The sequence below is a fragment of the Herpailurus yagouaroundi genome, unplaced genomic scaffold, assembly GCF_014898765.1.
Source record: "Herpailurus yagouaroundi ecotype Mexico unplaced genomic scaffold, PumYag 182, whole genome shotgun sequence".
NCBI lineage: Eukaryota > Metazoa > Chordata > Mammalia > Carnivora > Felidae > Herpailurus > Herpailurus yagouaroundi.
This window is the reverse complement of record NW_024412413.1, coordinates 59,376,684-59,399,659: the sequence shown is the minus strand read 5'-3', so window position 1 is coordinate 59,399,659 and position 22,976 is coordinate 59,376,684. Positions and strand designations below refer to the sequence as shown.

General features: G+C 41.5%; 2 protein-coding genes and 1 non-coding gene across 6 annotated transcripts in view; 2 read left to right on the top strand and 1 right to left on the bottom strand.

The window, feature by feature from the left end:
- The window catches only part of PRIM1 (DNA primase subunit 1), a 39,563-nt gene extending 31,656 nt beyond the window's left edge, over positions 1–7,907 (bottom strand). For 2 of the 3 annotated variants that reach the window (XR_005795492.1, XM_040491679.1), the window contains exons 1-2: positions 7,686–7,907; positions 6,897–7,054 (exon numbers count right to left, since the gene is read on the bottom strand). Coding sequence is in view for 1 of the 3 variants with exons in the window: in XM_040491679.1 (XP_040347613.1) it covers positions 6,897–7,054; positions 7,686–7,809 (282 nt within the window). In the remaining 2 variants the exon portion in view is untranslated. The remainder of the gene's footprint in view (positions 1–6,896; positions 7,055–7,685) is intronic. The other variant, XR_005795493.1, reaches the window with a different exon arrangement.
- Positions 7,908–7,959: 52 nt separating this feature from the next.
- The window catches only part of HSD17B6 (hydroxysteroid 17-beta dehydrogenase 6), a 48,523-nt gene continuing 33,506 nt past the window's right edge, over positions 7,960–22,976 (top strand). Inside the window, exon 1 of one of the 2 annotated variants that reach the window (XM_040491682.1) lies at positions 7,960–8,059. The gene's annotated coding sequence lies outside the window, so the exon portion shown is untranslated. Of the gene's footprint in view, positions 8,060–19,768; positions 19,805–22,976 lie in introns of those variants that run through there. The other variant, XM_040491683.1, reaches the window with a different exon arrangement.
- On the top strand, positions 18,651–18,756 carry LOC121041175 (U6 spliceosomal RNA). The gene has a single exon (XR_005795601.1). It is a non-coding gene; the product is annotated as a U6 spliceosomal RNA (small nuclear RNA).

Sequence of the window (22,976 nt, the reverse complement as noted above, 5' to 3'; positions counted from 1 at the left end):
AGGCTCTAGGAATATAGATCAGTGATCAAAACAGATCTCTGTGCTAGTAGAGTTTTCATTCAAGCAAAGAGCTAGAGAAACTGACAACAGAGCTTCTTCCCAAAAAGATGACCAAGCCAGATCACCTTGTAATAAAGAAATCTCAGTCATGTATACAGAACTTCCAATCAGCTTTTTTAGTACTCTATTTTTATTTTTTTCAATATATGAAATTTATTGTCAAATTGGTTTCCATACAACACCCAGTGCCCATCCCAAAAGGTGCCCTCCTCAATACCCATCACCCACCCTCCCCTCCCTCCCACCCCCCATCAACCCTCAGTTTGTTCTCAGTTTTTAAGAGTCTCTTATGCTTTGGCTCTCTCCCACTCTAACCTCTTTTTTTTTTTTTTTCCTTCCCCTCCCCCATGGGTTTCTGTTAAGTTTCTCAGGATCCACATAAGAGTACTCTATTTTTAAATATAAGCAACATGCAAGAAATTATCAGACTTATGAGGCAAGCCTCTAATATGAAAGAGGGGAAAAAACAGGAAAAAAAGCAACCTTGAGAAAACAAGACTGTACAACAGAAGAAAATTAAAAAAAAAAAACAACTATCATTGATATCCTCAGATAAGACATACCAATGAAAAAAAAGTTCTTGGAAATTAAAATATAATAGCAGAAGTGAAAACCTCTGAGGAAATTCCCCAGAAAGTAGGGCTAAAGGACAAAAAAATAGAAAACAGGAGGAAAAAAAAATTAGCGAATCAGTTTAAGACACGTAATACCTGACTTTAGGATTTCTGGAGAGACCAGAGAAAAATTATAGATAGGACAAATTGTATTTAAAAAAAAAAAAAAAAAAAGGTAGGGGCGCCTGGCTGGCTCAGATCAAGATCAGACTCTTGACCTCTGGGTTGTAAGTTTGAGCTCCATGTTGGGTGTAGAGATTACTTAAAAATAAAATCATGGAGGAGCCTGGGTGGCTCAGTTGGTTGAGCATCTGATTTCAGCTCAGGTCAAGATCTCAGTTTGCAAGCCCTGCATCAGGCTTTGTGTTGACAGCTCAGAGCCTGGAGCCTACTTCGGATTCTGTGTCTCCCTCTCTCTCTGTCCCTCCCTGGCTCACAGTCGGTCTCTCTTGCTCTCAAAAATAAACAAACATAAAAAAATAAAATAAAATCTTTTTTTTTAACTCAAAAATAAAATCTAAAAAAAAAAAAAAGTAAAAGGGAAATTTCCTAGAATTGAAGGACATGAGTTCATGATCATGAGTCCATCAAGTATTTAGCACAACAGGTACAAAAAGATGCATGTCAAGAGAAATTTTAGAACATTAGGGACAGAAGGGAGCAGAAAATCCTAAGAGCTTTCAGATCCAACACAGTGGGACAAGAATCAGAATGGGGGTCTTAATAGCAACACTGGAAACAAGCAGGTAATGCAAAATTCTAAGGGAAAATGATTTAGAAACTGAACCACTGGTTAAGCATAAATGTAGAATGAAGGTATTTTCCAGATACAGAAGTATCAAATGTTTTGTCTTCCATGCATCTTTTCTCAGGAAGCTCAGGGAGGATGTGCTCTACCAGAACAAGGAAGTAAACCAAAAAGAGAACAAAGGATTTGGGTAACACAGGATCCAAAATAGGAGAGAGGTGGAAGGACATTGGGGTGATTACAAGATCATATTTATCCAATAGGCTTAGAGGGCAATCAGTCCAGCTTGGGGGTCAGAAGTCTGCCAGGGAAATCTTTTCAGGGTGAAATTGACAAACTACCTGTTAGGTCTGAACACATTGGGATATTCAGACAATTGGCAAGGAGTTTGGGGTTGACTTAGTGATCGACCCTGATTTTTAATCTAACAAATATATTAGAAGCATGTGGAAATGGGAAGGTGAGGTGAGGGTAGGCAGTGAGGTAAAAGAAAGCTAAACTCTCATCTGCCAGATTGGAAAGTCAGTAGATAATGCTTAAAATAGAAAAATGGGAGAAATATAAAAATGTTACTTACAGACAAGGCGGCAAATACCTTAAGAATCAGCTAAAAGAAAGTGGTTGCCTCCGGGGAGCAGAAAATAATGGAAAGAGAAAGAGATCCTTAAAAAAAAAAAGCCTAATTAACCCATGCTCATGGATTGGAAGAAGAAATATTATTAAAATGTCTATACTACCCAAAGCAATCTATACATTCAATGTAACCCCTATCAAAATAACACCAGCATTCTTCCCAGAGCTAGAACAAACAATTCTAAAATTTGTATGGAACCAGAAAAGACCCTAAATAGCCAAAGTAATGTTGAAAAAGAGAACCAAAGCTGGAGGCATCACAATTCCAGACTTCGAGCTGTATTACGAAGCTATAATCATCAAGACAGTATGATACTGGCACAAAAGCAGACACATGGATCAATGGAACAGAATAAAGAACCCAGAAATGTATGGCCAACTAATCTTTGACAAAGCAAGAAAGAATGTCCAATGGAAAAAAGGCAGCCTCTTTAGCAAATGGTATTGGGAAGACTGGAGAGCAACATGCAGAAGAATGAACCAGGACCACTTTTTACACCATACACAAAAATCAACCCAAAATGGATGAAAGACCTACATGTAAGACAGGAAACCATCAAAATACTAGAGGAGAAAATAGGCAACAACCTCTTTGACCTTTGCCGCAGCAACTTCTTACTAGACATGTTTCCAGAAGCAAGGGAAACAAAAGCAAAAATGAACTATTGGGACCTCATCAAGATAAAAAGCTTCTGCACAGCAAGGAAACAATCAACCAAACTAAGAGGTAAATATTTGCAAATGACATATCTGATAAAAGGCATCAAACTCAACACCCAAAAAACAACCAGTTAAGAAATGGGCAGAACACATGAACAGACTTTTCCAAAGAAGACATCCAGATGGCTAACAGACACATGAAAAGATGCTCAACATCACCCATCATCAGGGAAATACATTTCAAAATCACAATGAGATACCACCTCCCAGCTGTCAGAATGGCTAAAATTAACAACTCGGGAAACAACAGATGTTGGTAAGGATGTGGAAAAAGGGGAACCCTCTTGCACTGTTGGTGGGAATGCAAACTGGTGCAGCCACTCTGGAGAACAGTATGGAGGTTCCTCAAAAAATTAAAAATAGAGCTACCCTACAACCCAGTAATTGCACTACTAGGTATTTATCCAAAGGATACAAAAATGCTGATTTGAAGGGGCACATGCACCCCAATGTTGATAGCACAATATATTAATAATAGCCAAATTATGGAGAGAGCCCAAATGTCCATCGACTGACGAATGGATGAAGATGTGGTATATATACACAATGGAATATTACTTGGGGATCAAAAAGAATGAAATCTTGCCATTCACAATGTGAATGGAACTAGAATGTATTATGTTAAGCGAAGTAAGTCAGAGAATGACAAATATCATATGATTTGACTCATATGTGGAATTTAAGAGACAAAACAGATGAACATAGGGGAAGGGAAGGAAAAATAAAAACAGAGAGGGAGGCAAACCATGAGACTCTTAAATACAGAGAACAAACTGAGGGCTGCTGGAGGGGTGCCGGTTGGGCAGATGGGCTAAATGGATGATGGGCATTAAGGAGGGCACTTATTAGGATGAGCACTGAGTGTTATATTTAAGTGATGAATCACTAAATTCTATTCCTGAAATCATTATTACACTATGTTAACTAACTTGGATTTAAATAAAATTAAAAAAAAATGAGATTTATTCTCCTTCATTTATTCTCCTTAAAGAGAAGGAATAGAGCGACACTTTGGCCCTTCTATAGAGATTTCAGTTTTTTGTTTAAAAAAAAAATTCTTTTTTTACATTTATTTATTTTTGAGAGACAGAGTGAGACGGTGCATGAGTTGGGCAGGGGTAGAGAGAGGAGACAGAATCCGAAGCAGGCTCCAGGCTCTGAGCAAGCTGTCTGCACAGAACCCCACGTGGGGCTCAAACACACGAACCGTGAGATCATGACCTGAGCCCAAGTTGGACACTCAACCGACTGAGCCACTCAGGGACCCCTAGAGATTTCCGTTTTAATCTCTATCCCTAAAGAGAAGTAGGGATGCCTGGCTGGCTTAGTGGTAGAGCATGTGACTCATGAGTTCAAGCCCCATATTGGGCACAGAGATTACTAAAAAAAAAAAAAAAAAAAAAAAAAAAAAAAAATTGGGGTGCCTGGGTGGCTCAGTTGGTTGAGTGTCCAACTCTTGATTTTGGCTCAGGTCATGATCCCAGGGTCGTGGCATGGAGTCCAGCATCAGGCCTCCGCACTGAGCATGGAGCCTGCTTGAGATTCTTTCTCTCTCTCTCTCTCTCTCTCTCTCTCTGCCCCCTCCCCTGCTTGCACTTTGTCTCTCTTTAAAATTAGAAAAAAAAATCTAAATAAAAAAAATAAGTAAAAAATAAACTAGCTTAAAAAAAAAATAAAGAGAAGTAAACTGCTCCAAAACATTTTTCTTGCCTGCCTTTTTAAATGTCTTCTCCCCTTCCCTTGGGATTTAAATCAGAAAACCTGGGTTCAGGTCTCAGGTCTACAATTTGGAAACTGTGTCTCCTGGGACAAATTATTTAAGTTCTTTCAGCCTGTTTTCTCCTTGTAAAAATATAATGAGGATTGATATGAAAAATAAGTTATACGAGACATGGAAAAGCTCCATACAAAAGCTACTATCACATGAATGTATTTCTCCCCCCATGTGTGTATTTTTTTTTCTTTAAATGTTTCATTTACTTTTGAGAGAGAGCACAAGCAGTGGAGTGCAGAGAGAAAGAGGGGAACAGAGGATTTGAAACAGGCTCTTTGCTGACAGCAGACAGCCAGATGCAGGGCTTGAACTCACAAACTGTGAAATCACGACTTGGGCTGAAGTCAGATGCTTAATCAACTGAGCCACCCAGGCGCTTCCCTCCGTGTGTGTACTTTTATTTTTATTTATTTTTTAAAAATGTTTATTTATTCTTTGAGAGAGAGAGAGAGAGCGAGAGCATGAGCAGGGAAGAGGCAGAGAGAGAGAGAGACATAATCTAAAGCATGCTCCAGGCTCTGAGCTGTTAGCAGAGCCCGACGCAGGGCCTGAACCCACGAACCGTGAGACCATGACCTGAGCCGAAGTCGGGAGCTCAATCGACTGAGCCATCCAAGTGTCCCCCACCCCCATGTGTGTATTTTTAAGGAGAGAAAGAAGGGCAATTTTGGTATGTTCATTCATTCAACAAGTATTTACAGTGTACTCTCTCTGCCAGCCACTATTCTAGGCATTTAGACTGTATCAGTGACAATGGGTAGGAGGAGTGGGGCAAGTTGCAGTAGGCCTCACTGAATGAGGATGTGAGGAGTTGAAGGAAGGAACCGAGAAGGTATCTGGTAAATGGGTTCTGGGCGGTGGAAACTGCTTGAGCAAAGGCCAGTGTGGCAGGAGTGGAGTGAGTAAGGCAGAGAGAGCGGCTTTTACTCTGAGTGAAATGAGAAACCATAAGAGAATGGTTTTGAGCAGAGGAATCACAGAATCTGACTTGTTTTTTTTTTTAATTTTTTTTTAACATTTATTTATTTTTGAGACAGAGAGAGAGCATAAACAGGGGAGGGTCAGAGAAAGAGGGAGACACAGAATCTGAAACAGGCTCCAGGCTCTGACCGTCAGCACAGAGCCCGACGCGGGGCTCGAACCCACGGACCGTGAGATCATGACCTGAGCCAAAGTCAGACGCCTAACCGACTGAGACATCCAGGCGCCCTGGAATCTGACTTGTTTTAAAAGGATCATTGGCTGCTGTGTTGAGAATAGACTCTAGAGTCTATAGGAGCAAATTGTTAGGAAGTTTTTACAGTAATTCAGATGAGAGATGATGACAGTGGTAGTGGCACTGGTACCAGTCGTTGGATTTCAGATATTATTTTGGTAGACCTAAAGAGATTTCCTAATGGAAACAGATATAGGAGTATGAGAGAAAGAGAGGAATCAAGAATAACTTCATGGGATGCTTGGCTGGCTCATTGGGTACAGCATGTGACTCCAGATCTCAGTGTCATGTTGAATATAGACATTATTTAAAAAAAACCAAAAAACAAAAAACTCCAAAGCTGGAAGAGAATGTAATTCTTTTAAAATTCCCTCATTTAAACCACGCTGACATCCTCATTTAGTCTTTTTAAAAAATAAAGTTCAGGGGAGGCACCTGGGTGGCTCAGTCAGTTAACTGTTCGACTTCAGCTCAGGTCATGATCTCACCATTCCCGAGTTGGAGCCCCGTGTCAGGCTCTGTGCTGACGGCTTAGACCCTGGAGCCTGCTTCAAACTGTGTCTCCCTCTCTGTCTCTGCCCGGCCCCTGGTTGTGCTCTCTCTCTCAAAAATAATAAACATTAAAAATAGTTGTTAAAAAAAATTTATTATTATTTTTTTTAACATTTATTTATTTTTGAGAGACAGAGACAGAGACAGAGCACAAGCAGGAGAGGGGCAGAGAGAGAAGGAGACATAGAATCCGAAGCAGGCTCCAGGCTCTGAGCTGTCAGGACAGCGGCTGACGCTGGCTCGAACCCACTAACCATGAGATTATGACCTGAACCGAAGTCGGATGCTTAACCTACTGAGCCACCCAGGCGCCCCTCATTTAGTTTTTTCGCCCGATACTCAATTTTTTTGTCCTAGTGAGAATACAACCAATTCATTTCCAAATGATTTCCAACCAGTAATGTAGAGTATCAAGAACAACAACAACAAAAATATTACAATCTACTTGCAAGAAGATAAATAAAGTGTGGCTCTTCAACTAGAATTAACTCTAAAAATGTAACCTCAAAACAATGGGGGGCTCCAACCCATTCTTGGTTTAAAAAATGAAACATAATACATAAAAAATTGATTTCTTACTCTGTGGGAGTATACTGCGCCTATATCAATCTTGTATGGATTCATTTTCTGCATCTCCTTTTCCAGATCACTCTGGTTGTTGAAGGATTGGTAGCGAATGTAAATATCATCTTTCAATGTGAATGAAAATTCACGGTGTTGAAAGTAATTCTTTGTCACTGCAAAATAAATATACATTTTTAAAGTTAATTTGGTATTTTATTTAGCACAGGGCATTATAACATCAACCAATGAGAAGATATTTTGAATAAGCCTGTGTGCTCAACACTGTGCTACATGCTAAAAAAAAGACTTCCTAATTTGAAGGGGCTTACTATCCTGCATCTGATAGGAAAAAGTAAAAATGAAGAAAAAGATGCATTAAGTGTTTTAAATATGTAATGCCATCTGTCTCTCTTCGGTGGGCACTAATAAATTCAGCTGCGAAGAGGTCAGTACCTCTCCTCTCCCGGGAGATGCTCCGCTTGTCCCTGATACAGAACAGGCCTCTGTAGTTAAAGCCATGACCCGGTAATCTCCCTGGTTCAGGCGCCGCGGCCGGTAAACGGGGCACCGAATGTCAGTCTGACCAGGTAGAGGAAGGAGCAGCGGCTCGGCCATTCTCTGTGGCCGGAGGCTGGTTACCCTAACCTCTCTTGGCCCATTTACACCTCAGAGGTGGTGGCGAGGTCTCGAGATAATGCGCGAAGGCGCCTGGCACAAAGCCTAGTGCATAGGAGGCACTTCGTATTGTCATTCTAAGGTACCCTCCCAGAACCTCCTCACCGTCCCTTCCGAGCCACTACCCACTCCGCTCCCGGCTTCCATCACCTCCACCATAGTTGAGCCAGCGATAGTATTGGGCGTAGGGAAAGAGCCTCCGGTAATAAAGTTTAAGAAGCTCCGGCAGCTCGGCGGGGTCAAACGTCTCCATGGAGCGCGGGGCTCACTGTCTGCAGGACTACGACAAGAATTGGCGGGAATCACACAGCCGGAGCTTCTGTCACTACGCAGGCGCGCTGTGGCCGTGGCCGGGCGTCTGCGCCGGCTGCTGGGAATTGTAGTTCTCTCTCTTGGGGTTGGCCTGGGCGTGGCGCAGTCTCTGCCTATCAGCACCCACACTAGGTCCACCGCCCCTGTGGGTAGAAGGAAGCTGCCTCCTTTCCCGGAAGCTGTGCAGAAAGGTGAGCCCTTGAGCCTAGGTTCTTAAGATGAAGGAGAAAATGATGTTCTCCGCTAACTGTATGAATGTCTTAGAAATAACGCATTTGAACAATGTAAGCCAATATCTTTTTTAAGAGGGTTTGAAAATTAATTCTTCATAGAATTATTAGGTACGATATGTGGAAATAAACGAAGACCAACCTAATGAGAAAATCAGACTATTCGGAGCTTGCTATAAGCAAGGAGGTCAGCTGCAGACACTTGAGTTTTGGCAGAGTCAAAGGCAGGCAGAAGAGTGGAAAAACTTTATAGTGGAGGGGGAGGGGAGAAGGTTTCAGGCTTGTTTGCATGGAAAAGCTGTAGTTGGACTAACTAGGAGCAGGGGCATTCTATGTGATTGATTCGGGGCTCATATTTGGCTTCCTCTGGTTGGTCCTAAATTGGAAGTGGCCACAAAATCTAGGGAGGCTGTCATTTATTAATCAAGTCCTGGCCATTTTGGGCCAGTTGCTACAGGGCTTTTGGTTTGGCTTCCTAAACTATCACTAGAGTTAGCAGTCTGACTTCTGTAAGTCTGATTTATAGCAGGCTGGCTTCCTGAGCTGTTTATTATAGATAAGGGGATTGGTTTCCTGGGTAGGCTTATTCAGGTTGTGGGTCAGAGTTCTGTTTTTTGGTTTTTAAGTAAACTCTGTGCCCAAAATTGGGCTAGAACTCATGACCCTGAGTTGCATGCTCTACTGACTGAGCCAGCCGGGTACCCTCAGAATTCTGTTGTTTTCATATATTATCTGGCTACTCTTTGTATATTCAGTCTCTCAAATAGAACACACCAGGGATCTTGCAATATCATGGAGAGCTTTCCGAGTAGGAAAGGAGCCTGTTTGCTGCTAATGTACAAATCTGCCAATCAGTTGTACCTAGTAAAGATACACCTCATTGCAAATGTGGACTGGGGTGGGCAGTCTATAATCACAAAAATATGTCATTTGAAAGCCATTATTTTCATGAATTTTATGTTTCCAATACTGATAGAAGAGAAAGGAGAAAATAGAATCTCTAGTAAGTTATTATTAGCCCAATCTTGAAAATGATCACTGGTCTCTCAGCTCCTGTGGACAAAGTGGTCAAAAGCAGGCTCTGGGCAGACTATACTTATTTGAATATTCCTTAAAATCTGGTTTCCTGCACAAATCTTAGTTGATTTTTACAATCCCTATGCATTTTGTTTTGGGTGAATTTTGTTATTGGGAAAGTCTTCACTCTTTTCCAGAGTGAAAAGTGCTTTTTTCCAGAACCACTTGTCTCTGGACTTTTTTTTTTTTTTTTTTTTAGTGTGTATTTATTTTGAGAGACAGTGCAGGTGGGGAGAGGAGCAGAGGAAGAGAGAGAATCTCAAGCAGGCTCAATGCTCAGCATGGAGCCTGACATGGGGCTTGATCTCACCACTGTAAGATCATGACCTGAGCCAAAATGGAGTCCAACACTTAAACACTTAACTTTTAGGAATTGACTTCTTTGGGATATTTGAGGGTCCCCTATTTGAATTTCAGGACCACTAAGGCATGCAACACCTGAAGGGGCCAAGATATAAGGGGAAAAAAAGCAAAGGAAGTTATATTTATTGAGTTCCTACTGTATGCTCAATTTATTTAACTAATATTTATATAACATTTGCTGTGCTGTGAAGTACCCTTTTGAGAATTTCCCCTCTACTTTACACCTGTCAGAATGGCTAAAATAGGGGCACCTGGGTGGCTCAGTTGGTTGGGCATCTGACTCTTGGTTTCGGCTCAGGTCATGATGTCATGGGTCATAGGTCCGGGCCCCGCATTGGGCTCTGTGCTGATGGCATGGAGCCTGCTTGGGATTCTGTCTCCCTCTCTCTCTGCCCCTCCCCTGCTCTCTCTCTCTCTCTCTCTCTCTCTCTCAAAAATGGATAAATATTAAAAAAAAAGTATTAAAAAAAAAGAATGGCTAAAATAAAGAAGAGAAGAAAAAATAGGTGTTGGCAAGGATGCCCCTCCCCTGCTCGCTCGCTCTCTCTCTCTCTCAAAAATGGATAAATATTAAAAAAAAAAAGAATGGCTAAAATAAAGAAGAGAAGAAAAAAATAGGTGTTGGCAAGGATGTAGAGAAAAAAGAACCCTTGTGAATTGCTGGTGGAAATGTAAATTGATGCAGCTACTATGGAAAACAGTATGGAACTTCCTCAAAAAATTAAAAATAGAAATACCATGATCCGTTAATTCCACTACTTGGTATCTACCCAAAGAAAATGAAAGCACTAATTAGAAAAGATATATGCACCACTATATTTATTGCAGCATTATTTACAGTAGCAAAGTTATGGAGGCAACCCAAGTATCCACCAATAGATGAATGGGTAAAGATGTGATATATTTATAGACACATACAATGGAATAGTAATCAGCCATAAAAGAGAATGAGATCTTGCCATTTGCAACAACACGAATGGACCTAGAGAATATAATGCTAAGTGAAATAAGTGAGACAGAAAGACAAATACCTTATGATTTCACTCATGTGGAATCTAAGAAACAAAAAGACAAACAAAGAAACAGACTCTTAGACACAGAGAACAAACTGGTGGTTGCTAGAGAGGAGGTGGGTAGGGGATGGGTGGAATAGATAAAGGGGATTAAGAAGTATTAACTCTCAGTTATAAAATAAATAGTCACAGAAATAGTCACAGCATAGGGGATATAGTCCGTAAGATTGTAATAACACTGTTGGTGACAGATGGTAACTACACTTACCGTGGTAAACACTGAGTAATGTATAGAATTGTTAAAAAACTTTTATCCTTTGTGAGGCGCCTGGGTGGCTCAGTCGGTTAAGCATCCGACTTCGGCTTAGGTCATGATCTCACAGTTTGTGGGTTTGAGCCCCGTGTCAGGCTCTGTGCTGACAGCTTAAAACCTGGAACCTGCTTTGGATTGTGTCTCCCTTTCTCTCTCTGCCCGCCGCCCCCTGCTTGTGCTCTCTCTCTCTCTCTCAAAAATAAACATTAAAAAAATTTAAAAAATGTTATCCCTCGTTAAGAACCCTATATGGTAGATACTAATACTATCCCTATTTTATAGATTGAGAAATACGCAGAGAATTTAAATACTTCGTCCAAGTTCACACTAGCTCGTAAGTGGGAAAGCCAGATAGCCTGGATCCACAGTCTGTGCTTTTAACCCCTAAGCTACATGCTGTGTCTCTACAAGGGGTTGCCGTGAGAATGAAATGAGATAAAGTGAGAGGTCCCTGGCACACTTCATAGGCCAGAACCACTCAGTGTGAGAAAGCTATTCGGTGCAAGTGCTCTGGTATGGAGGTTTTTATCCTAGTTGCCACTGGGAGGCAGTATTGCCATTCAGTTGGTTTCCCCTTGTGCTTTCATCCACAGAGGTGCAAAACCCCTTTGTCCTTCAAGTCTTACACTAGGTACCATCCTGTTTACTTTTACTACTTACATCTACTGTCATCCTCTTTGGGTAACCCATCAGTCCCAGGTCTCCCGAAGTTATTTGCAGACTTTGACACTTACCTCCTGGATTTTCCTTCCAGTTCAACTCCTATTGTTATTCTGGGTGTTTTTAGCATGTAAAAAAAGATGATTTAGGGGCGCCTGGGTGGCGCAGTCGGTTAAGTGTCCGACTTCAGCCAGGTCACGATCTCGCGGTCCGTGAGTTCGAGCCCCACGTCCGGCTCTGGGCTGATGGCTCGGAGCCTGGAGCCTGTTTCCGATTCTGTGTCTCCCTCTCTCTCTGCCCCTCCCCCGTTCATGCTCTGTCTCTCTCTGTCCCAAAAATAAATAAACGTTGAAAAAAAAAATTTTAAAATAATTAAAAAAAAAAAAAAGATGATTTATTGGTAGATAGATGCACAGTTAATGAACATTTGTACTGGGCGTTTAGCTAGTTCTGGGGGGAAAATTAATGGCATGGTTTCTGTTTCTGAGAAAGTTACAGCCTAGTAGGGGCCAGAGACACAAATCAAAAAGTGTAATCAAGTGTTATAGATGCATTTGTAAACCAGCTGTCTATTGGCATCAGCATTTTCCTTAAGACTTGGGTAAGATTGGTACGGGGAGCACAGGCACAAAATTGTAAATGGAATGGCACTTTTAGAAAACTGCCAGTAGTTCCATATGGACAGAGCTCAGACTTGAAGGGAAGGCCTGGTGAGAGATGGGGCTGAGAGGCAAGCCATGGCCAAAGCATTGCATGCCAAGTGAGGGAGTGTGGAAATAAAAATTATTTATCTTCCATTTTCGTTCAGCTTTGTTTAAAATTAAAATAAAGTATTGATCATATCAGTATTTGATGAGAAGTCTTGGGAGTAAATAATCTTGTTGAAATAAGTAAGTTGAAAATTTGAAGCACTCCTGTGCTAGTTATCTTCCTCTTTAATAAGGTAAGAAAGAGAATATTAGAGAATATGGTCTGATGATGCAAGAGCATAGTAAAGAGAGACTATCTAGTTGGGGCCAAGGTCATATTTATGTTGAATTATGATAGGTTCAATCTCTTGTTATCATAAACTACTGAAAAGTAATAAAGAGCACCACTATATTTGTTTAATGGCAAAGTTTTAGCTTAATCTTATAGAGGTGATTCTTTGAACCACAAAGCAAAAGATGGCCACAAAGCTGATAAAACATGTTATGGGACATTACAATTGTTTTTTAATCTATATATTTGATATCATAGATAAAATTAAATTTTTTCCACCTAAACTGTAAGTGAACCCATCAGTTTTTTGATAAATAACCTGCCCATATATGTATTATATGGGTTTTCTTATTAGTCATAAAACTACATATTCTTTGGGTCTAGCTTTCTCCTTGCAGACTGCTGAAAATAAAGAATAGCATATTCAAATGAAAACACATCAAGCCTTGTTCCCCCATAGGAATTTGGATTGGTCAGAAGACAGTGGGGAGCCATGGAAGGCTTTTAAGCCAGGGAGAAGCATAATCAAAGTTGTGTTTTTGTGGAGGGCAGATCAGAGGGAAGAGAGCAATAGCAGGCAGAGCAATCCCCAGAAACTGTTGCTAGAATCTAGGTGATGAATACCTATGGCCTGAACTAAGTCAGTAAAGTGGAGATGGAGGAATTTGGGTGGACATAACCGATTTAAGGAGGTAGAATTAATATTGAACGGATGTGGGGAATGAGGAAGTGGTCTAGGTTGATTTCTCAGGTTTCAGGCTTGGGCAACTGGAGAGAAGGGGATTGTCTGGCACCTAGTGGGCACTTACTACATTCTTTGAATGCTTGTTGAATACATTTAGGATAGGAAATAACATGAAAACGAGGAGGATCAGATTGCGGTGAGGCGTCATTATTTCAGTTTTGAAAAGTTGAATTTGAGTTACCGCTGTGATACCCCCTAAGCACCTTATGCTTTTCTTTCATAGTCCCCACTAGTATGTAATTATATATTTATTTGTGGGAATAGATATTTAATGTCTATTTTTCCTACTAAGACTGTAAGCCCTAAAACTTCAAATATCAAGTCTATTTTACTCACCTCTACTATCTCCGGTAATTTGGTAGGACCTAGCACATAGTAGGGATTCTGTTTATGAAATGAATGGGTAAACCCAGGTGGAAGATGTTCAGCAGGCACTTGGATATGAGGAGCTAGATCTCAGGAGTGATCTGGACTGAAGGCAGAGATTTGCAAGTCATTAGCACTCAGATCAGGGTTGAAGCTGGTGATGACTGAGGATGTGTATAGTGAGAAGAGAAGAAAGGCCAGGATAGAACTCTTAAAGACATTGGCTTTATTTATTTTTTTTTTCAACGTTTATTTATTTTTGGGACAGAGAGAGACAGAGCATGAACGGGGGAGGGGCAGAGAGAGAGGGAGACACAGAATCGGAAGCAGGCTCCAGGCTCTGAGCCATCAGCCCAGAGCCCGACGCGGGGCTCGAACTCACGGACTGCGAGATCGTGACCTGACTGAAGTCGGACGCTTAACCGACTGCGCCACCCAGGCGCCCCAAAGACATTGACTTTAAAAACTGGGTAGAGGAGGGGGTGCTTGGCTGGTTCAGTCAGTAGAGCATGTGGCTCTTGATCCCGGGGTTGTGAATTTAAGCCCCACGTTGGGTGTACAGATTATTTAAAAATAAAATCTTAAAAAAAAAAAAAGTGGGTAGAGGAAGAGAAGCCAGTAAAAGACAATGTGAATGAGCAGGAGAGCTGGGAGAGCATGATTTCTTAAGAACCAAGAGGGAAGAGTTATGACAGGGTGCTAATACCAATTCCAATGTGAGTGGGGGGTGTTCCCACATATCCAAACCAATTCTTCAGACACCAGCTGGATGTCCTACAATTCAGCTCGATTCTGACACTATTGACCTGGAGATAGCATCAGATTCCATGGGTTAAGGGTTCAATCCCATAAGACTGCCCCATTTCAGATGCCAACCGTAAGCCCAGGTAATCACCTGTGCTTCTGCCCAACTGGCTATAAATCAGAGGGTCCCCCAAACCCCTCCTTGGGTTTGATTAATTTTCTATAGCTGCTCACAGACCTCAGGAAACCCATTTACTCACTAGATTATCAATTTATTGCAAAGGATATGAATCAACAACCAGAAGAAGAGATACACAGGGCAAGGTATGTGGGAAGGGGCATGGAACTTCCATGCCATCTCCAGATCTTCCTGAATCTAGTTTACACATGTTCACCAACCTGGAAGCTCTCTGAACCCTGCCCCTTTGGGTTTTATGGTGGCTTCATTATGTAGGCATAGTTGATTAAATCATTGGCTGTTGGTGATTATACTCTATCTCTAACCCCTTGCTCCTCCCTGGAGGTCTGAAGGTGGGACTAAAAATTCCAACCTTTTTTTTTTTTTTTTTAATGTTTAGTTATTTTGAGTGAGAGAGAGAGAGAGAGAGAGAGAGAGAGAGGGAGAGAGGGAGAAATTGAGGGAGGGGCAGAGAGAGAGGGAGACACAGAATCCAAAGCAAGCTCTAGGCTCTGAGCTGTCAGTACAGCCACCCAGGCGCCCCTAAAAATTCCAACCTTCTATTCCTGGTTGATTTCCGAGGCAACCAAGGAAGTGCTTTCCAAGTCATCTCATTAACATAAACCCAGTTGTGGTAGAAAGGGGCTTGTTAGGAATAATAAATCACCCCTTTTACTTTCAGGGCTCTGAAGTGATTTCAGAGACTGAGGACAAAAGGTCAAACATTATAAGGAAAGATGTACCCATTGCTCTTTATCCCTCAGGAAATCTCAAGGGCTTTGGGAGCTGTGTGCCAGAAACATGATGAAGACCAAACATATGTGAAAAATATTTCTTATAAATCACAGTATTGCATACTGATATATGTTACAATATGGGTGAACCTTGAAAACATTATGTTCAATGAAAGGAGCCAGTTACAAAAGGCCACACAGTGTGTGATTCCATTTATGTGAAATATCCAGAATAGGCAAATCTATAGATCTGGAGATTAGATTAATGGTTGCCTGGGGCTAGGGAGGGGAAGAATGGTGAGTGACTACTAAAGAGTACAGGGCTTCTTTTTAGGGTGAAGAGTGTTCTGAAGCTAGATACCCTGTGAATATACCAAAACTCACTGAGCCATATACTTTGAAAGGGTGAATTGTATGGTATGTGAATTTTATCTCAATAAAGCTGTTATTAACAGGGGCATCTGGGTGGTTCAGTCGGTTGAGCGTACCATTCTTGATTTCAGATCAGGTCATGATCCCAGGGTCATGGGGTCGAGGCCTGCATCTGGCTCTGTGCTGAGCGTGGAGCTTGCTTGGGATTCTCTCTCTCTCTCTCTCTCTCTCTCTCTCTCTCTCTCTCTTTCTCTCTCTCTCTCTCTCCCCCTCTCCTCCTCTCCCCCTCCCTCTCTGCCGCCCCCACTTGCACACATACTCTGTCTCTAAAAAAAAGGAAAAAAGAAATCATTAAAAAAAAAAAAGGGGGGTTATTAACACACACAGACACACACCCTGGCTGTAGGCCCCAAGACTAAGCAGTTGCAGCTCTTTGGCAGGGTGTGTGACTGTATGAAGGCAGAGACCCCAGGTTTCAAGCAGCTGATCTCAGATGGGCAATCTGAGTGGGCTCTGCCTAAATTAGGTTCCCCTCTTCCTTACTCCAGCAGACTTTTTTTTTTTAATTTTTTTAACCTTTATTTATTTTTGAGACAGAGGGAGACAGAGCATGAATGGGGGAGGGTCAGAGAGAAGGAGACACAGAATCTGAAACAGGCTCCAGGCTCTGAGCTGTCAGCACAGAGCCCGACGCGGGGCTCGAACTCACGGACTGTGAGATCACGACCTGAGCCGAAGTCGGATGCTTAACCGACTGAGCCACGCAGGCGCCCCTCCAGCAGACTTTTACATCTTAGTATTCCAATTTAGATCAGAGGGTGGGGGCTGAAGGGATCAGGAAACTCTCTGGCTGGCCAGGGCAGCTCTTTTCTTTCTGCTTTTCATTTTGGTTATAACAGATCTGATTCTCCAGCTGAGCAAGGATGACACTGGTGAGAACTGCCAGCTTGGCCCAAGGGAGTAGAGTGGCCCCGGGCTCTTACCACAAGAGGGAGATGTTTTGAAAGCAGGGCAGAAGGTGGAGGGTGGGCAGCATGGGGGAGTGGAAGGGGCCACTACCCAGTGGGATTCATGAAGTCCTTTCAGGTCTCCAGTACTAGACTCCCGAGTCAGTGATGTGTGTGTGTTGGGTTGGGGAGGGGGTCTGTGTGGGGAGAGGTCTTGGTAATGATTTTTTCAAAATTTTCTTTTTAAAGATTTTTTAAAAATTTTCAGTAATCCCTATACCCAATGTGGGGCTGGAACTCACAACCCCAAGATTAAGAGTCATACACTCTACCATCAGAGCCAGCCAGGTGTCCCAATTTTTTCTTTCCTTGTGGTAGGGTTCCCTCCCTAAGGAGAGAAAACAAAAGAGAAAAGAGGGGGAACCCCCCCAAACTTGAAGGTAACATGGCTATGCACCTATGTGACAACATCCCTCATGACCTTGTAAACTGAGACTACTTAATCAGACTACATGTTTGTGTGTGTTACCATATATGGGAGACAAAGAAACAGAAAATGTGTAAAAAAACTATGCCATGGGACTTTCGGGGCCCAGTTCTTCAGGTATGAACCCGACTGAGTGGTGCCGGCAGGAATAAAGTTGCTTCCTGGAAAGAAAAGCCTCGGTGTCACAACTCTGTGCAAGAATCCTGCTACATCCTTTTATTTATTTATTTTAATTTTTTTTTGATGTTTATTTATTTTTGAGAGAGAGAGAGAGAGAGAGAGACAGAGTGCAAGGAGGGAGGGGCAGAGAGAGAGGGAGACATAGAATCCAAAGCGGGCTTCAGATTCTGAGCTGTCAGCACAGAGCCCCATATGGGGCTTGAACTCATGAACTGCAGGACATGACTTGAGTCGTAGTTGGACGCCTAACTGACTGAGCCACCCAGGGAGCCCTCCTTTTATTAAAAAAAAAAAAAAAAAAAAGTTTATTTATTTATTTTTGACAGAGGGAGAAAATGAGAGCTGGGGAGGAGCACAGAGAGAGGAAGAAAGAGAATTCTGACCTGGGGCTAGATTTTACAAACCATGAGATCATGACCTGAACCCAAATCAAGAAGTAGGATGCTTAACTGCCTGAGCCACCCAAGTGCCCCCCAATTTTTCATTTTCTTAAAAGATCTTTCAGCTTTGATTCCTGAAGAAAATTTCATCACCTTTTTGTTTCTGCTTTTAAATCTTCATTTCTTTGTTGTTTGGAAAAATATTGTTTCAAAGTTGAGGATGGTTTTATACTTGCAAATAGGAACCTCTGGGTATGCTCCTAAACTGGGTTTCTTGACACTGGCGAAAATCAACTCTTTCATAGTTAACATGGTAGCTGTGGGGTAAGTTTGTGAAACTGTGGGTAAGCAAAGGGGCCTTCTCTAATTAAATCGTGAGAATTGTGTTGCTAAAGTTTGGTAGTCTAGTTTGGGTCCTGCCCTAACCCCACCCCCAACAACCCCACCCCATTTCCCATTGCAAGCAAGCTCTTAGCAGTGGGGAGTGGTGAAATATTCCCTTTCTTTCTTTCTTTCTTTCTTTCTTTCTTTCTTTCTTTCTTTCTTCCTTTCTTTTTCTCTTTCTCCCTCTGTCTCTCTCTTTCTCACCCTCTGTCTCCCTCCCTCCCTCACTTGGCCAGTAAACAGGGCTTAATAGTTACATTATTACTTCCCACTTGTTCTGTGGAGAGCAGAGAAGAAGGAAAATTCCAAAGGCTGTTAAACAAGAAGTGTTTGAAATCTGACATATAGTCCCAAACAAGAATTCCTCAGGTAACATTTTTCCTTCTCTTTGTGGGATCTTATATAATGATATGAAATGAAGTGTGATATTAAAAAAAAAAAATGCCCTTTGCTGGAGTATTTGCTAATTTTTTCCCATTTGGCAGAACTTAAGTCACTTTTTGGAATGAGGCTGAGATTGGAGAATGTTAAAATTTATTCTTGGACATATGGAACATCTTCAAAAAGAGTTAGAGGTAACCTAAAGTAAAAGACACATATACACTAAGGATATTAAAATGGAAATTGAGTGCTCGCTTGGCAGCACATATACTAAAATTGGAATGATACGGAGAGGATTAGCATGGCCCCTGCACAAGGATGAAACGCAAATTTGTGAAGGGTTCCGTATTTAAAAATAAAAAATGCAAATAGGAGTACAAAAAGAAATAGAAGAAGTGATAGAAGAGAGAAGAAAAAAATGCTGTCTACAGAGGCTAAGAGAGGGGCTTCTGATCAGCTCAGTCGGTTGAGCATCTGACTCTTGATTTTGGCTCACTTCATGATCCCAAGGTGGTGGGATCGAGCCCCCTGTTGGGCTCCGTGCTGGGTGTGGAGCCTGTTTGGAATTCTCTCTCTTTCTCTCTCTCTCTCTCTCTCTCTCTCCTTCTCCCTCCCTCCCTCCCTCCCTAACCTTCCCCCTCCTGCTTCCCCCACCCCTGCTTGCACTCTTTGTCTGTCTCTAAAAAATTAATTAATTAAAAATGAATTTAAAAAAGACTAAGAGAATTAACTATGAACATTAAATTTGGCTTTGAACTTCTAAGATAATATCAAGAACTAGGTAATTTAAAAATAATCAGTAGCATACTATTTACTTAGAAAAGACAAAGTCTCTCCTAGTACTAAATGCATGACAGGATTTATTATGTGGGGTCTTGCACACTGTACAGATGCATGTTGCTCTTGTTAAGAATTTTGCAAGCAAATGCAGAAGTGATTTGCCTCAGACTTTTTTCTCTTTCTTTCTTTCTTTCTTTCTTTCTTTCTTTCTTTCTTTCTTTTTTCAAGGTTTATTTATTTTTTTTGGGACAGAGAGAGACAGAGCATGAACGGGGGAGGGGCAGAGAGAGAGGGAGACACAGAATCGGAAACAGGCTCCAGGCTCTGAGCCATCAGCCCAGAGCCCGACGCGGGGCTCGAACTCACGGACCGCGAGATCGTGACCTGGCTGAAGTCGGACGCTTAACCGACTGCGCCACCCAGGCGCCCCTCTTTCTTTCTTTTTTTAATGTTTATTTATTTTTGACAGAGAGAGAGAGAGCACAAGCAGGGAGAGGGAAACAGAGAATCCCAAGCAGGCTCCTCCCTGACAGCAGAGAGACCTATGTGGAGCTTGAACCCATGAACTGTGAGATTATGACCTGAGATGAAGTCAGGTGTTCAACAGACTGAGCCACCCAGGCGCCCATCTTTTTTTTTTTCTTTTCTTTTCTTTTGATTAAAGAAGTATTTTTCTTTTTCTTTGTTCTTTTTTTTTAGAAGTATTTTTATTTTTCTAATTTGAGTCAACATGCAGATCAAAAGTGGATGGTTCAGTGAATTTTCACAAAATTAATACTTAAGTTACAGCTATACAGGTCAAGCAATAGAACATTAACCAGCACTGCAGACAACCCCCTAATACCTCCCTCAATCTCTGACCCCACTCTCTTCCCCAAGGGTAACCATGAATCTGATTGGTAGCAACATAGATTACTTTTGCCTATTTATAACTTTGGGTAGGTGGAATCTACACGAAGTTCTTTTGTGTCACAATATTATATTTGTGAGATTCGTTCATCTAATTGTGTATAACTGTAGTTTGTTCATTTTTGTCACTGTATAGCATTCTGTTGTGTGAACATATTTCAACTTATTTATCCATTCTATTGTTGGTGCATATTTGGGTTGTTTTCAGCTTTTGGCTATTACGCATAATGCTGCTATGAACACATCTTATGATGCACATATGCACATATTTTGTTGCCATCGTTATTATGTACCTAAAAGGGGAATCTTTTAGTATAAGAAGGTGGATCTTTATCTTGGGTAGATAAGGGCAAACCATTTTTTTTTTCAAATTGATTGAATCAATTTACTCTTTCACTGGGAATGCTTGCTTGTCTATATTCTTGCCAACACTTGACATTGTCAACTTTTTTTCAGTTAAAACATTATGGTGGGTGCATAGTGGCATCTATAATGATAAACAGTTATTGGCTTGACTGACATCTAGTCTGTATGCCCAATAGGGGAAGAAAGAGTGTTGTGGTGGATCAGTCCATGAATCCATGTACTGATTATAGACTTGCTCTTAGGATCAATGACTAAACTGATTGGAGTTTATAGACAAACCCAGGTCTGAAGATTTGAAAGGAGGGAATAAAGGCTGCCTCTTATTTTGCCGTGCACTATATTGCAGAGAGATAGATCCTCTGCTTGAGATTAAAGAAAGTCAGGGTGAACTAGCATGGTCCAGTATGGTGATAAAGAGCTGATAGAAATGATTAAGGACGTTGCAATACATGGAGTTTCACATACTATGAAAAAGTGGTGGCTGAATGCACCAGACAGTTTGAGTTCTCATGGTGAAATCTTCTTTTGAATTCTGGAGGAAGAGGTAGGGCTTATAGAGAAAGGCCTAGAATGGCACTGATAAAGCAGCAGCAACCAAAATAATACTAATAATATCTAACAATAATACAGTGTTTTTTTGTGTTAACTCATTTAACTCTTTCAACAAATCACTGAGCTGTCCTTTTCCCATTTTGAAGATGTGCAGCCAGGTACAGAGAGGTTAATCCACTTGCCCCAAGCCACACAACAAGTAAATAATAAAGTCTGGATTTGAACCGAGGTAATCTGGCCTCAGAATCCATGCTCATGATTTTATGGTGTCCACAAAATTAGGGTTGGGGGCAGAGGAGCTCATGCAGAGAGATTCTTGGAAAGGAAGAAAAGGAAAAGTAGGCAGGGAATTAGCCAGGTAGTGATATCAACTAGTGTTCTAACAAATGAAATACATTCTGCACTGTTGCTAAAGAGGAAAATCACGGAAGTCTGAAACATCTCCAGATTTATATGTGAGAGTCTTTGGCACACAACAAGCACAATGGCTGGGTAGGGAAGCCCAGTTTAGCAGACAGCCTAACACTGAGGATTGCTAATCTTCCCTCCTTTTCACACCTGTATCAGGTTTTTATGGTTGCTCTACTGAGGGATAGATGACAGAGTATCATGGCTGGTTGCTTTTGGGTTTCTGGGTTGCAGAGAAACCAATCAGGGGCAGTAGTTGATATTTACATTTCTAATATCCATGCCAGTGGTTAGGGACCCTATATTTACCCAGATCCCCAGGCAACCAGAAAGGTCAATTCTTGGGCTCCAAACCCTCCTGCTTTCTCTTGGGGCCCTGTCACTAAGACCTGGGCTGGGGAATGGAATCTGGAGACTGATAATTGGGAGGGAGGAACAAAGGAGGGACACCCTAGTGGGTGCTTAGGCAGAGATTAAACCATCTCTGCTTTCCTGGAGCCCCTGGACATGGCCTACTTCCCCACACCCTCCTTACACCTTTGTTTCCTCTTCCCCTAGCTTCTCCTTTTTCCTCATACTTACATTGCCCCATTCACAAATATAAATAACTTCCCTTGGAGAAGAGCTCACTCTAAATGGGGAGAGGAAGAAGGAAATCTCAGGCTGGGAAGTGGCCAGAGTGACCTCTGACCTCTATATAGTTCATGTAGATAGTCTCAGGACCAAGTGTCCAGGATACAATGGGTCAATGACTGCACCGTTGGTAAAGAAAAGGCTTGGGAAACACCTATAGAGTCATGTTTGGACTCAGTCATCTCCAGCCCAAGGAGGTAGCTCAGTGAAAACACTTACTTAGCAGAACCCAGCCCTCAGTATTGCTCATCTCCTTGAGACTTCTCCCAGAGAAGACTTTGCCTTTTCTCCTCTCAGCCTCATTCGGGTTGTTCCCCATCCTTGCCAATGCTTGTTATTTCTTGTCTTTTTGGCTCATATATATATTTTTATATATATATATGTATATATATATATATATATATGTATATATATATATATTGACTGTATGTATGTGGCTTTGTTTCTGGGCCATTGATTCTGTTCCATTGATCTATTATGTCTGTTTTTATGCCAGTAACATACATCTTTGATTACCATAGCTTTGTAGGATAGTTTGAAATCAGGACGTGTGATGCCTCCAACTTTGTTCTTCTTTCTCAGAATTACATTGGCTATTTAGGGATCTCTTGTGCTTCCCTAAGAATTTTAGGATTCTTTTTCTACTTCTGTGAAAATGCCATTAGAATTTTGATACGGATTGCATTTATTTATTTATTTTTTATTTTTTTGTTTTTGTTTTTGATAGGGATTGCCTTTAATCTGTAGATGGCTTTGGGTAGTATGGGAATTCCAACAATATTCTTTTTTTTTTTTTTTAATTTATTGCTTTAAGCAATCTCTACACCCAATGTGGAGCTCAGACTCATGACCCCCAGACCAAGAGTTACATGCTCTTCTGACTGAGCCCTGTCACTAAGACAGGTGCCAGGTGCCCCAACAATAT